This window comes from Dasypus novemcinctus, chromosome 23 (assembly GCF_030445035.2).
Source record: "Dasypus novemcinctus isolate mDasNov1 chromosome 23, mDasNov1.1.hap2, whole genome shotgun sequence".
Taxonomy (NCBI): Eukaryota; Metazoa; Chordata; class Mammalia; order Cingulata; family Dasypodidae; genus Dasypus; species Dasypus novemcinctus.
The window spans coordinates 68,813,513-68,826,745 of record NC_080695.1 but is presented as its reverse complement, the minus strand read 5'-3'; the positions used below and the strand labels follow the sequence as shown (position 1 = coordinate 68,826,745).

Genomic DNA, 13,233 nt, shown 5'->3' with positions numbered 1-13,233 from the left:
GATGGGAAATTAGTAACTGGAACTTTCCACATCTGCAGTGAGAGCAGGTTCTATCTCCCACCAAGACCCCTAAAGGGGAGACTTCCCCGAACACAGAAATGGTCTCAGATGCTCGATGTCCAAAAAAAATTGGTAAAGAGCCATTATGCTACTTTCCCAGGTTGGCTCCAAATTGCCAGAATTGCTTAAAATTCTATCACTCATATTTCTTTGTAAGACTTATGGGCAGTGCCTTGATCTTTCCCTCCCCCCCATGCTCATCTTCTCATGCTTGTTTCCTACACTAAACTGCTTGCAACTCCCCCTTCTCTTTCCTTGCCCACCTGGAGACCTCTTGCTTATGGTAATCTTTTATTTGCAATTCCAATATCCAAAAGCTTCCCAGGTTTCCAGTGAACGCACCTTCCAGCCAAAGACCACCAGGAATCCCCCTGTGGTTGGAGAAAGTTGGGTCTATTCACTCGGTGCAGCAAGGGAGCGTGTAACCATGGGGAAGGGGTGTCCTCAGTAAGAGAACATTAGAAAGGATGTGGCAGGATTTGGGCTTCTGCTACCTGCTTTCAAGAAGGGCTCAAGGGGCTTTGCTCTGGACTGGACGCTGTCAGGAAATAAGCATAATTCTACAGTTGGCTATTTTAATAAATCTAATGTAGAAGGGGGGAGGGATGAAGGAAAGCTAAAGCCATAATGGGTAAAGAAGCAGCACTCACTTGCCTTGGCCCAGATGGGGCATGTTTGGTCATTTTTGTCTGAGTTCAGACATGGTTACGGACCTGCCTTGCTTTGGTTTGGACCCATCGCCATGGTTAGAAGGCCTGTCTGGCCTCAGTATCCCCTGAAACGGTTGACATTGCGCAGGAGCAGGCCGAGGCTGCGCGGAGCAACACAAAGGCGGACTGTGGGCTGCAGGGGCTGCTGCTTTCTCTTCCTTGATGCCCCCTTTAGCCAAGGGCAGGTGAAGCCAGACCTCAGAATATTCATCTCTGATGCCCAGATCTTCCCCGTTGCCAACAAGGCGCTGGTGAGCAGGTTGCTCAGAAACGGGGTCCAGTTGGACCAGGGTTCGCTCCCCTGCTCTTTTGGTCGCAGGTGAGTTACTGCAGGTGAGGTGTTGAATCCTCTGACATGACAGTGGCGGCACAGAAGAATTTAAGTCTCTAGACGGAGCACATCAGCCACCAGCAACATAGACAATTATTGGAAACAAAACCAGTTATTCGTCCTGGGAACAGACCCTGAAAACGGGCTGATTTACCAATGACCAGGCTCCAAAGTCCAGCTGGGCTTTTTTCCTACTAGATCAGGGCAGTTTTGTTTTGTTTTCTTCTTTAAAGCCTAGCCACAGACCGTTCTACTTACCTGTAGTATTTCTATAGTATTTACACAGGCGCAACAAGAGGTGTTTGCTCCCGCGTCAATTCCCCTTGGGCTAGCTAAGTAGAAATGGAGGGCGCCATGACAACAGCTAATGAATCTGCAATGAAGCTGGCTACCTGGGCTTCCAGAGCACAAGCTGTGTCATCGAGGACATCTGCAAGGGTCAGAGACAAGTTCGGGGTGCTTTTCCATCCTCCCTGCTATGGAAACTGTCATTGACAGGGTGTTCATGAAGAGGGAGGCGTTCTCCTTCCTGGGAGTTCCCTCAGGTCGCCTGTGCCTGCCCCTTTCTGGAAGCCTCTGAGTATTCTTTTCGACTGGAGGGGAAGTAGTTTTAAGCATCTAAAGGTCTTGAAGGATAATCCTGAATTTCAGGTTAAGAGCGGGTGGGGAAGCAGACTTGGCCCAGTGGTTAGGGCGTCCGTCTACCACACGGGAGGTCCGTGGTTCAAACCCCGGGCCTCTTTGACCTGTGCGGAGCTGGCCCATGCGCAGTGCTGATGTGCGCAAGGAGTGCCCTGCCACACGGGTGTCCCTCGCGTAGGGGAGCCCCATGCGCAAGGAGTGCACCCCGTAAGGAGAGCCGCCCAGCGCGAAAGAAAGTGCAGCCTGCCCAGGAATGGTGCCGCACACACGGAGAGCTGACACAAGAAGACGACACAACAAAAAGAAACACAGATTCCCGTGCCACTGACAACAACAGAAGCGGACAAAGAAGACGCAGCAAATAGACACAGAGAACAGATAACCGGGGTGGGGGGGGAAGGGGAGAGAAATAAATAAATCTTTAAAAAAAAAAAAAGAGCAGGTGGTGCAGGAGAGTGTAGCCTGAAGTCCACACATAAGGAGTGTTCAACACGCGCTAGGATGACTGTGGTCAAAAGACAGGCGGTAAGTGCTGGCAAAGATATAGAGAACTAGGAACTCTGGTGCGTGGCTGCCGGGAATATGAAATGGCGCAGCCGCTTTGGAATGGAGACTGGTGGTTCCTCACAGGGTTAGTCATAGACTGACCATTTGACCCAACAAGTCGACTCCTGGGTGTGTATCAGAGGGAAACGAAAACATGTCCACACAAAAGCATATACGCAAATATTCAGAGCAGCCTTATTCATAATAGCCAAAGAGTAGAATTAACCTTATCGTCCATCAGCGGGTAAATGGATAAATAAAGTGTGGCATCTCCAGATGCTGAAATAAAAAGAAATGAAGGACTGATGGATGCTGCAACCTGGGTGGACCTTGAAAATATTATGCTCGGTGAAAGAAGCCAGTCGAGAAAGGCCATGTGATTCCGTGAAATACCCAGAGTAGGCAAATCCTTCAGGACAGAAGCAGGCTAGTGGTTGGCAGGGGCTGAAGGTTTGGCTGTGGAAATGGGGGTGATGGCTGAACAGCATGGGATTTCCTTTTGGGATGGTGAAAATGTGCTGAAGTTGACTGAGGTGATAGTCGCACAACTCTCCGAATATGCTAGAAACCACCAAATTGTATACTTAAATGGGAGAAGTTTATGGTACATGAATATCTCAATAAAGCTGTTTGTTTGTTTTTTAAATAGTAGTAGCCCTATGGGGCTATATTGGGAGTAAAAGCATCATTTATCACAACAGGAGAGGGCCTTTGTGTGTGGGTGGGGGGCACCCTTGAGAGGAGTTAGATCCTGCACAGGACGCTGGTGTGTCTGGAGAGAACAAACTGACACTTAGAGCGAGGAGAGTCCCAACATTAGTTCCTGTTATTCCCAAAGCCCTGTTCTCCCAGCTCTGGAGGCCAGGCCTTCGAAACCAGGTGTCGGCAGGGTTCCAGGGGAGAAGAGCCTCCCTCCCGGCTCCTCCAGGGGTTCCTTGGCCTCCTTGGCTCGTGGCCGCATCCCTCTCATCTCCGCCTCTGGCATCACAGGTCCTTCCCCTCTCCTCCGTGTGTCCCTTAGAGGGGCACTTGTCATTGGATTTAGGACCCACCTGGATAACCCAAGACGAGCTCTCCCTGCAGTCCTTAACGTCATCACATCTGCAAAGACCCTTTTCCCAAATAACGTAAAACAGTTACAGGTTCCAGGATGTGGATGTTTCTTTTGGGGGAGCACTACTCAGCCCGCCGCACCTTTCCAGCTCTTTGGGGTAGAATGCTGGCGAGGTTTGCCCCTTACAGACCGAATCCCTGAGCAGGGCTTATGTTGTGTGATTTGAGGAAGCAGGTGCATGCCAGGAGTGTGGAAGAGCCATGCTGGGGTGGGCCAGGAGTCGGGGTCCTGGGCCAGGAGTGGGGGTCCCAGCTAAGAGTGGGCATTGGGCCAGGAGAGGGGTCCCCACCAAGGTGAGAGCCTTCCCTATGCACTTCCCGTAGGCAGGCTGCCGTGTTCTTATGAGAACTGGCAAAAGCAGGGCTGAGCAGAGCAGGGGCCCAGCTGGTCTCCCTGTCCTGTGGCAGCTGGTTCCAGCCAGTGCCCTTAAGACTCTCAGAGCAAGGCTGAGACCCTGCTCGGTGACAGGGGAGCCCCAGCACAGGGGAAGCACAGAGCCAGGCTGGTGAGGGCATGGGCGGGACTGCCCGCAGCCTTCTCACCTCCCGGCCGGTGTCCAGAAACCAACGTAGCTCTTCAGACTCTTTTCTCGACATCCTCCTTCCTTAAAACTTGGACTTTCCTAAACTCCAAGACAGAGTTTTGTCCTGATTCCAGGGCCTTCCAGGGAGCAGGCAGCCTCTCTGATGCTTTCGCCACATGCTTCCTGGAAGAGTTCATCTGTCTTACGTAATCAAAGGGCTCGAGTCAGAGGGCCAAGTGTTCACGTAGTCAAACACTCATGAAATATTAATTGAGCACCTACCCTGGGCCAGGCTCGCCCGGGAGCACCTGCCCCACTCCAGGCTCTCGGAAGCACGCCCTCGTGCCCAAGTTCCTTGGTGTCCTAGCAACCATCAGAGACTCCAACCTGACCTCCGGCCAGGACAGAGGCCATTTTCTCCCCAACCGCTGGGACTCACTCCCTGCCTGCGCCCCTGAGGACCTGCCAGGACGGTGGAAAGCCATCCCTGGTCTCCAAGTTCGCCCAGAAGCCCGACCCAGCCCCCCACCCCGTCCCCCACGCCTGCAGAATGAGCTTCTCGCTGACCTTCGCCGAACTGGTCAACGTGGCCATCCCGCAGCGCGGGGTGGTGAACTTCCAGGCGCTGCACCTGCTGCTCCACGGCATCCTGGAGCACATCCAGATGGGTGAGGTCAAGAAGGACCTCACGGGGGACGAGGACTTCCTCCAGACCCTGCAGGCCGGGTTCATGCCCAGGGAGGGGGATGCCCAGCCCGTCCCGAGCGCCACCAAGAGGCTCAGCAACGTCTTCGACCACGTGGTGGACCGCCTCGACAGGATGGAGAGTCAGCTGGCCGTGCTGCAGGAGATCCCGTCCACCGCCCAGCTGCTGGAGGGCAGCCACGGGGTCAGCCGGCCTGCCCAGGACCTGTGGCACCTCATCAAGCTCCGGAAGATGGTGGAGGGCAACGAAGAAGCCACGGCAAAGGTGAGTCGCCCCGCCTCTGGAAGCTTCCTGTCTGCCCTTGCCCGGATCTCTTGCTGCTACCCCCTCGTGCCCTCTCTTGATGGGCCCTCTACTAGTGCCAGAGGGGGAAGAGTGGGGCTTTGGAGTCAGACGGAACCGAAGCGCCAGGCTTGCGTGCTTGGTCAAGTAGCAACCACGGTTACCTTGCTGGAAGGAAGGTGAAGGGGTGCGGCCGCTGTGCAAAACAGCCTGGTGGGCCCTCCCGAAGTTAAGCATGCAGTTACCCTAAGACCCAGCAATTCCATTCCTAGCTATGTTCCCCCCCAAATTGAAAATGGGCTCAAACAGATGCTTGTGCACTGGTGTTCGTGGCAGTGGTACTGCCAGCAGCCAAAAGGTGGAAAGCCCCATGTCCAGTAGGCAAATGGATAAATGAACACAGCGTGGTCCATCCATGCGTGGAATATTACTCAGCCGTAAAAAAGGAAAGAAATTCTGATACGTGCTACCACATGGATGACCCTTGAAAACATTATGCTCAGTGAAATGTCAGACGCAAAAGGACAAATATGATTCCATTTGTATGAAATATACATAATAGGAAAATCCCGGAGAAAGAAAGATTGATGGTAGTCAGGGACTTGGGGTGGTGGTGGGGGAAATAGGGGGTTATTGCTTAACGGGTACAGGGTTTCTGTTTGGGGTGATCAAACATTTTGGAAATAGGTAGTGGAGATGGTTGCACAATGCTGTGAATGTGGTTAAGGAAACAAAACTCTTAATGTAGACTCTGCCGTGGGAGAGGCCCAGGTCATTCACGGGGAGCGTGGGGGGAGCGGGGGAGACAGAAGCAAGTGAGGAAAAAATCTGAGAAGTAGCCCTGTGGAGTAGCTCACCCCCGGTTTATAGGTGAGGAAACTGAGGCTGGGATGCGCTCATTGATTTGCTGAGGGCCTATCAAGAGCAAGGGGTACAGCGGGGAGGTGAACCAGAGCTGCCTCCATACCACCCACTGTGCTCTCCTGCCCCTCCAGGCACACAGTAGGTCCTCAGTAAATAACGGCCCAAGGAGGAATAAGAGCTGCCACCTTGATGAAACTTCAGTCAGGCATTCCATCAGATTTTACTTATTTTTTCATTCTTTTCCCTCCTAACTCAACCAGCTCCCCGGAGGCCGTGGGTATCTGGCCAGGACGGGCTTGTAGAAGGGCCTGGATCCCTGGGGTGCAGCTGGGGAGGGCTTCACCTGCGGAAGGAGTTGGCGACACTTGCCGAGGGCGCCTCAGAAGCCCCCGGAGGACCCTTCCTGCCTCCTCTGGTGGCTCCAGGTCTTTGTTGGCTTGTGGCCGCACAATCCCAGTCTCTCCTCACGTGGCTGTCTTCCCCCTGCACCTGCATCCCACTTTCTCTCTTCTGATATGGGTCCTGGTCCATGGATCGGGGCCCCCTCTAGTCCAGTGCAGCCTCGTCGTAACTTGAGGACATCTGCAAAGACCCTGTTTCCAAACAAGGTCCCATGCACAGGTTTTGGGGTTGGGGCTTGAACAACTCTTCTAGGGGGACCTGAGTCCCACCTCGCGTGTGTCTCGGGGTGCCAGGAAGGATGAAGTGTGAGGCTGTGGGAACTGTGCTCTGGACGCACCCGGCACCCAGGCTCTGGCCCCCAAATCTCCACTTGCACCCCACCCTGTCTTCTGAGCTCCAGCGGCACATCTCAGCTGCCAGCTGGGCATCTGCCCCCCGGGTCTTCTCCCCGCATGTCCAACCTGCATCTTCTCGTCTGTCTTCCTAGTGGAGAGCAGGGCCTTCCCTCAGCTGTGTGTGGGCACAGAGGGCACGTTAAACGGGGGTCGCTGGACAGAGTTGCAGGGAGTATTTCAAAGGGGCAGACGAGGTTAGAAGAAGGCAGCAGGGAGGCGTGAAGCTGAAGTACCCGAGGCTCGCAGCCCCTGGACACGGTTATCCCTTCAAGGGTGAGGCAGGGCGCGGGCGCCAGGCTGGGAAGGACCTCAGCCAGGGCGCAGAGTGGGACTGTCCGTCAGGGGCTGCGGCTCTGTGGAAGAACCCAGCCGCTGCGCAAGGCCAGCCCAGCGGGAAGGGGTCTTGGGAGTTAAACACCCAGACCTCTCTCTCCTGCCATCATCCCCTTCCTGAGACCAGAGGGCAGGGGCCTGGTGGTGCAGTCCCCAGGGGTTGGCTCCCGGGGCACAGAGTAGGCAGGGGAGGCCGGAGGACGGGTGCACAGGGGCCGATGAGTGCGCCCATCTCACTGCAGGCCGCCCCAGGCGCGTGCCCCTCGGAGGGCTCAGAGCCAAGCCTTGGCAAAGTCGGGAGAATTTCAGCAGAGACGTGGAGGCAAAGACTTCCTGGTGGAGGAGGTGGCACGAGCCAGCCGGGGGCACAAGGGCCCGTCCTGTCGGCAGCTCCCCGGAGAGGGGAGGGGATGAGGCGCCAGGAGGGTGGTCGGGCCCACCCTGGCGGCGCTCAGACCCAGGGACGGGGTCTTTCTTGGCAAGGGAAGTGCGCAGCCTTTCTTGTTAGGGGCCTGGAGTGGGCTGCATCGCCCCCCCCAGAGGGCTGGTCTGGCCTGAGGAGGGGGGCATCAGTGAAAGGAAGCAGGAGCGAGGGGGGCGGCCAGGGAGGAGGCTGTGAGCCTTTTGGACCGAGGCCAGGGAGAAGGAAGGGCGACGGCTGTGGTGGGCACAGAGAGGGCAGGCAGCTGGATTTTAGGGGGAGTGGGAGGAGAAGCCGGCGGGCCCCGGGGTCTTCAGCCAGGCGCTGGGGGCCAGCTCGGGTCTCCCACGGCTGCGAGCGGGCAAGGCGACGGGTTTGGCCGTTAACATTGCGAGGAGGTGAGGGTGACAATTCTCGGCCAGAGAAACAGGGGTCAAGGACCTGGCGGAAGGGAGGCGGCTAGAGCCAGGCGAGGTGTCCCAGAGGCAGAGGCCGTCAGCCGACCTCTGGGGGAAGAGAGGGAGGGGGTGTGAGGACAGATAGCCCCAGCGCCAGCCGGCTGGCTTCACACCGTTTTGGAACAACGGGAGGCGTTATTTGACAAAGGACCGGCGTGGGTGGGCCAGACAGCCGTCGCTGGGTACTGGGTTCCTTTTCGGAGCCTGGAGAATGTTCTAGAATTAGGCAGCGGAGCTGGTCGCCCAAGACTGTGCGTGTACTGAGTGCCACGGATGCGTTTCGCCACAACGGACGAGAGAGGCGAGGTGGCCGCAGGGTCTGGCCAAGGGCAGGTATGCCTGGGCCAGGAGCAGGAGGGGGGGACTCTGGCCCCCGCCCCGCCTGCCTGGGCGGTGCGGCTTCTGGAATGCACGAGCACTCCAAGCAGCTCAGGAGGCACGGACGACCGCCCCCCTGCCAACCCGGCAAAGGGCCGGCGGCCCCCCAGGCCTGTTTGCGCAGCTGAGGCGTGGCCCCACCCTGTCGGGCTGAAGGAGGTTGCTAAGGGTGACCGCCGTTGTCAGGGTGGTGGCTGGGCTCTAGGAGGTGCCAGCTGGTCAGGTGGCTGCCCCCGCCGCCCGACCAGGCGCGTGCCCCGGGTGGTGGAAGATCAAAGGTCGCGGAGATGCCAGGCCCCCCGCGTCGGGGGACCGCCCCCCCCTCCTCTGGGCTGGCAGGGTCAGGGTCCCTGCCTCACGGGGTGCACAAGGGAGGACACAGACAACCGCCGGCCTCAGCACCCACCCCGATGGGGTGAACGGCGCAGGAAAGCAGGGCAGCCACCGAGGGGCCTCTCCCCTGGGGGAGAGAGAGGGGTTTGTGGGACCTGCAGGCGTGGCCCCCAAGGGCTCTTTCACCAGCACTCTGCCGGGTTGGGGGCTTGTGCACGCCCAAGGGTCCTTATTAAACAGGATTCGCCTGCCGGGTTCTCAGCTGGCGCACCTTCGGGGCCGGCCGTGCCTTGCCGGGGGGCGTTTAGCAGGCCCCCCCACCTCCACCCACCGTAAACCAGGAGCTCCGCCGCCCAGTCGCGACAACCTAAGACGTCTCCAGACGTCTTATTTCCAAAATTTCCAAAATTGCAGGTTCCCAGGCCCTGCCCCAACCCCTGATTCAGCATCCTCCCGGCATCCTGGACCTTGTTTTGGAAAGCTGCACGAGGAAGTCACGGTCTATCACCTCCAGGCCTCGGTTTTCTCACCCGGAACCCCAACTCTTGGCTGGCCAGGCTCGCGGGGAAAAAGGGACGGCAGCTGCTGCTTGTTATTAAGAGCGTTCTGTCTAGCCCTGTTTTCATGTTTTCTGGAAATGGACAGAACTCTACTGTATTATTTGAATGTTTGTAGTACATTCTCTCATATTAAGAAGCATCATTTTTTTTTCCAGTTTCACAATGGAATGAAACTAGAAATCATTAATAGATGGGAAAGAGGGAAATTTGCAAATGTGTGGAGATCGCACAACAAACTCCTGAACAATCGGTGGGTCAAAGAAGAAATCATAAGTGAAATTAGTAAATATATTGAAACAAATGAAAACGAGAACACAACTTATCAAAACTTACGGGATACAGCAAAAAGAGAAATTTATAAATTATTGTATCAAAAAAGAAGATAGAGCTAAAATCAAAGAACTAACCGAACAACTGGAGAAACCAGAAAAAGAAGAGCAAAAGGAAAGAAATAATAAAGTTTAGAGTAGAAATAAATGAAATCGAGAACAAAAAACAATAGAAAAAAATCAACAAAAGCAAAATCTGGTTCTTTCAGAAGATCAATAAAATTGACAAACCCTTAGACTAACAAAGAAAAAAAGAAAGAAGATGCAATTAATAAAATCAGAAATGAAAGGGGGATGTTATGACTTACCCTACAGAAGTAAAAAGGATCATAAAAGGATATTATGAGAAACTGTATGCCAACAAACTAGACAACCTAGATGAAATGGACAAATGCCTAGAAATGCAAAACCTACACTGACACTACAAGTAATATAAGAATTTAACAAACCAATCACATTTAAAGAGATTGAATCTGTCATTAAAAATCTCCCAACAAAGAAAAGTCTAGGACGAGATGGCTTCACAGGTGAATTCTACCAAGCATTTCAAGAATTAACACCAATCCTGTTTAAACTCTTTCGAAAAAATTGAAGAAGGGGGAAAATTACTCAACACATTCTATGAAGCCAATAGCATACCAAAGTCAGATAAAGACACTATAAGAAAAGAAAATTACAGGACAATCTCTCTAATGAACATAGATGCAAAGATTCTCAAAATACTTGCAAATAGAATCTAACAGGACTTCAAAAGAATTATACACCACAATCAAGTGGGATTTATTCCTGGTATGTAAGGGTGGTTCAATGTAAGAAATTCAATTAACATACTATACCACCTTAACAAATTGAAGGAAAAAAACCCACGTGATGATTTTGATCAATGCAGAAAAGGCATTTGACAAAATCTAGCATTCTTTCTTGATAAAAAGCATCCTAAAAAAGAAGAGTGATGTGGCAGGACTCTCACTGCCTGATCTAGAAACATATTACAAAGCTGCGGTGGTTGAAACAGCATGGTGTTAGTATAAAGATAGACATGGTCATCAGTAGCCACCTGGTTTTTGACAAACCTACTAAGTCCATGTTCCTGGGACAAAACAGCTTCTTCAACAAAGGGTGCTGGGACAACTGGTTATCCAAAACCAAGACTGAAAGAGGATGCCTCTCTCACTCCCTAGGCAAGAATCAACTCAAAATGGATCAAAGACTGAACTATAGGGAAGCAGACAGGGCTCAGCTGATAGAGCGTCTGCCTACCACATGGGAGGTCCAGGGTTCGATCTGACCCATGTGGTGAGCTGGCCCATGCACAGAGCTGTCACGCGCAAGGAGTGCCATGCCATGCAGGGACACCCTCGCATAGGGGTGCCCGCACGCAAGGAGTGCGCCCTGCAAGGAGAGCTGCCCCGTGTGAAAAAAGTGCAGCCCGCCCAGGAGCGGTGCCCCCCACACAGAGAGCTGACACAGCAAGATGACATAATAAAAAAGAGACGCAGTTTCCCAGTGCCACCAAGGTGCAAGAGGGCACAGAAGAACACACAGCGAATGGACACAGAGAGCAGACAACGGGGGTGGGGGTGGGGAATCTGGGGATTCTTAAATAAATAAAGACCGAAATATAAAAGCCAGGACCATAAAACTACTAGATGGAACTGTAGAGAAAAATCTTCAAGATCTTGTAGTAGGTGGTGGTTTCTTGGATCTTATACCCAAAGCAGGAGTGACAAAGGAAACAGTAGATAAATAGGACCTCCTCAAACTTAAACATTTTTGCATCTCAGAGAGGACTTTGTCAAAAGGGTGAAAACACAGGCAACTCAATGGGAGAAAATATTTGGAAGTTCAATAAGGGTTTAATATTCATGATATATAAAGAGATGGTACAACTTAATAACCAAAAGACAAAGAACCTGATTAAAAAATATGTGTAAGACTTTGTTTTTTTTGTTTTTTTTGTTTTTTTAAAGATTTATTTTTATTTATTTAATTCCCCTCCCCTCCCCCGGTTGTCTGTTTTCTGTGTCTTTTTGCTGCGTCTTGTTTCTTTGTCCGCTTCTGTTGTCGTCAGCGGCACGGGAAGTGTGGGCGGCGCCATTCCTCGGCAGGCTGCTCCCTCTTTCGCACTGGGCGGCTCTCCTTATGGGTGCACTCCTTGCGCGTGGGGCTCCCCTACGCGGGGGACACCCCTGTGTGGCACGGCACTCCTTGCGCGCATCAGCACTGCGCATGGGCCAGCTCCACACGGGTCAAGGAGGCCCGGGGCTTGAACCGCGGGCCTTCCATGTGGTAGACGGACGCCCTAACCACTGGGCCAAAGTCCGTTTCCCAAAAAATATGTGTAAGACTTTGAATAGACATTTGTCCAAAGAAGAAATACAAATGGCGAAAAAATACATGAACAGATATTCAAAATCACTAGCAATTAGAGAAATGCAAATCAAAGCTAAAATGAGATATCATTTCACACCTATTGGAATGGCCACTGTTAATGAGGCAGAGTGTTGGAGAGGCTGTGGAGAGATAGGAACGCTTATTCACTGTTGGTGGGAATGCAGAATGGTACTGCCATCGGGGAGGATAGTTTAGCAGTTCCTAAAGAAATTGAATATAGATTTGTCACATGACCTTACAACACCTCTACTGGGTATATACCCAAAAGAACTGAGAGCAGTGACACGAACAGACATCTGCACACCAATGTTCATAGTGGCGTTACTCACGATTGCCAAAAGATGGAAACAACCCTGGTGTCCATCAGCCAATGAGTGGATAAACTGTGGTATATACACAAGATGGAATATTATGCAGCTGTAAGAAGAAATGAAGTCATGAAGTACATGACAGCGTGGATGAATCTGGAGGACGTTATGTTGGCTGGAGCAAGCCATACACAAAATGACAAATATGATTTAATATGACAAATAGAATAGCGCAAATATGATTGTGCTATTATGAACTAAACATGTTGTGTAATCTCATGGAGTCAGTAACTGGAATATGGGTCACCAGAAAATAGAATGAGGTTAGAGAATGGAAAGTTGACGGTTAACTTGTGCAGAATTGGTAAAAAAGGATGTTAATCTTTGGAAATGAATAGAAAAGGTGAAAGCCCAACAAAATGTTTGTAACTAGCCGTGCTATTATATAGGTATGACAGTGGTTTAAAGGGAAGGTCATGTATATTACTAAAAGGAAAGCTAAAAAATGTAACACGGAACTGTACAGCATAACAAAACCTCATGTGAAATATGAATATGGATAAGATTGCACATATAAGATTTTCTTTGAAATTGAACAAATATTTTTAATACTACAGGATGCTAATAATGTCAGACAAAAAAATACCATTATGCTAAATAAAAAAACCCAACACAAAGTATTATATATTGTATGATTCCATTTATATAAAATGTAAATATGAATAAATTTATAAAGATGGAGTTAGATTAGTGGTTATGTAAGGCTCAGGAAGGATGGCTAAGGGGTGTGAGTTTTTCTTTTTGGAGTAATGAAATGGTTCTAAAATATTTTTTGTGGTGGTGAATGCACAACACCGTGATTATACTAAACCCATTGATTGTACACTTTGGATGGATTGTATGGTATGTGAACATATCTCAATAAAACTGCTTTACAAAAAGATAGCATCATTTATTTTAGCCATCTTCCCTTTATTTTTGAATTTTTTATTGTGGTAAAATTTGCCATTTTTACCACTTTTAACTTCAAGGCATTAATTGCATTTGCAATGTTTGCCGCCATCCCAGTATTTCCAAAACTTTTTCATCACCCCAAACTGAAACCCTGTACCTATTAAATAATAACTACTTTTACTCCTTGAAT

The 13,233-nt window shown here is 51.3% G+C and overlaps 1 protein-coding gene across 2 annotated transcripts in view; it reads left to right on the top strand.

Annotated features, from left to right (window-relative positions):
- Nucleotides 1-4,320: 4,320 nt before the first annotated feature.
- The window catches only part of C23H16orf96 (chromosome 23 C16orf96 homolog), a 56,565-nt gene continuing 47,652 nt past the window's right edge, over nt 4,321-13,233 (top strand). For both annotated transcript variants that reach the window (XM_004452189.4, XM_058286553.1), the window contains exon 1: nt 4,321-4,896. In XM_004452189.4, coding sequence (XP_004452246.1) covers nt 4,477-4,896 — 420 coding nt within the window. In that variant the 5' untranslated portion in view covers nt 4,321-4,476. The remainder of the gene's footprint in view (nt 4,897-13,233) is intronic.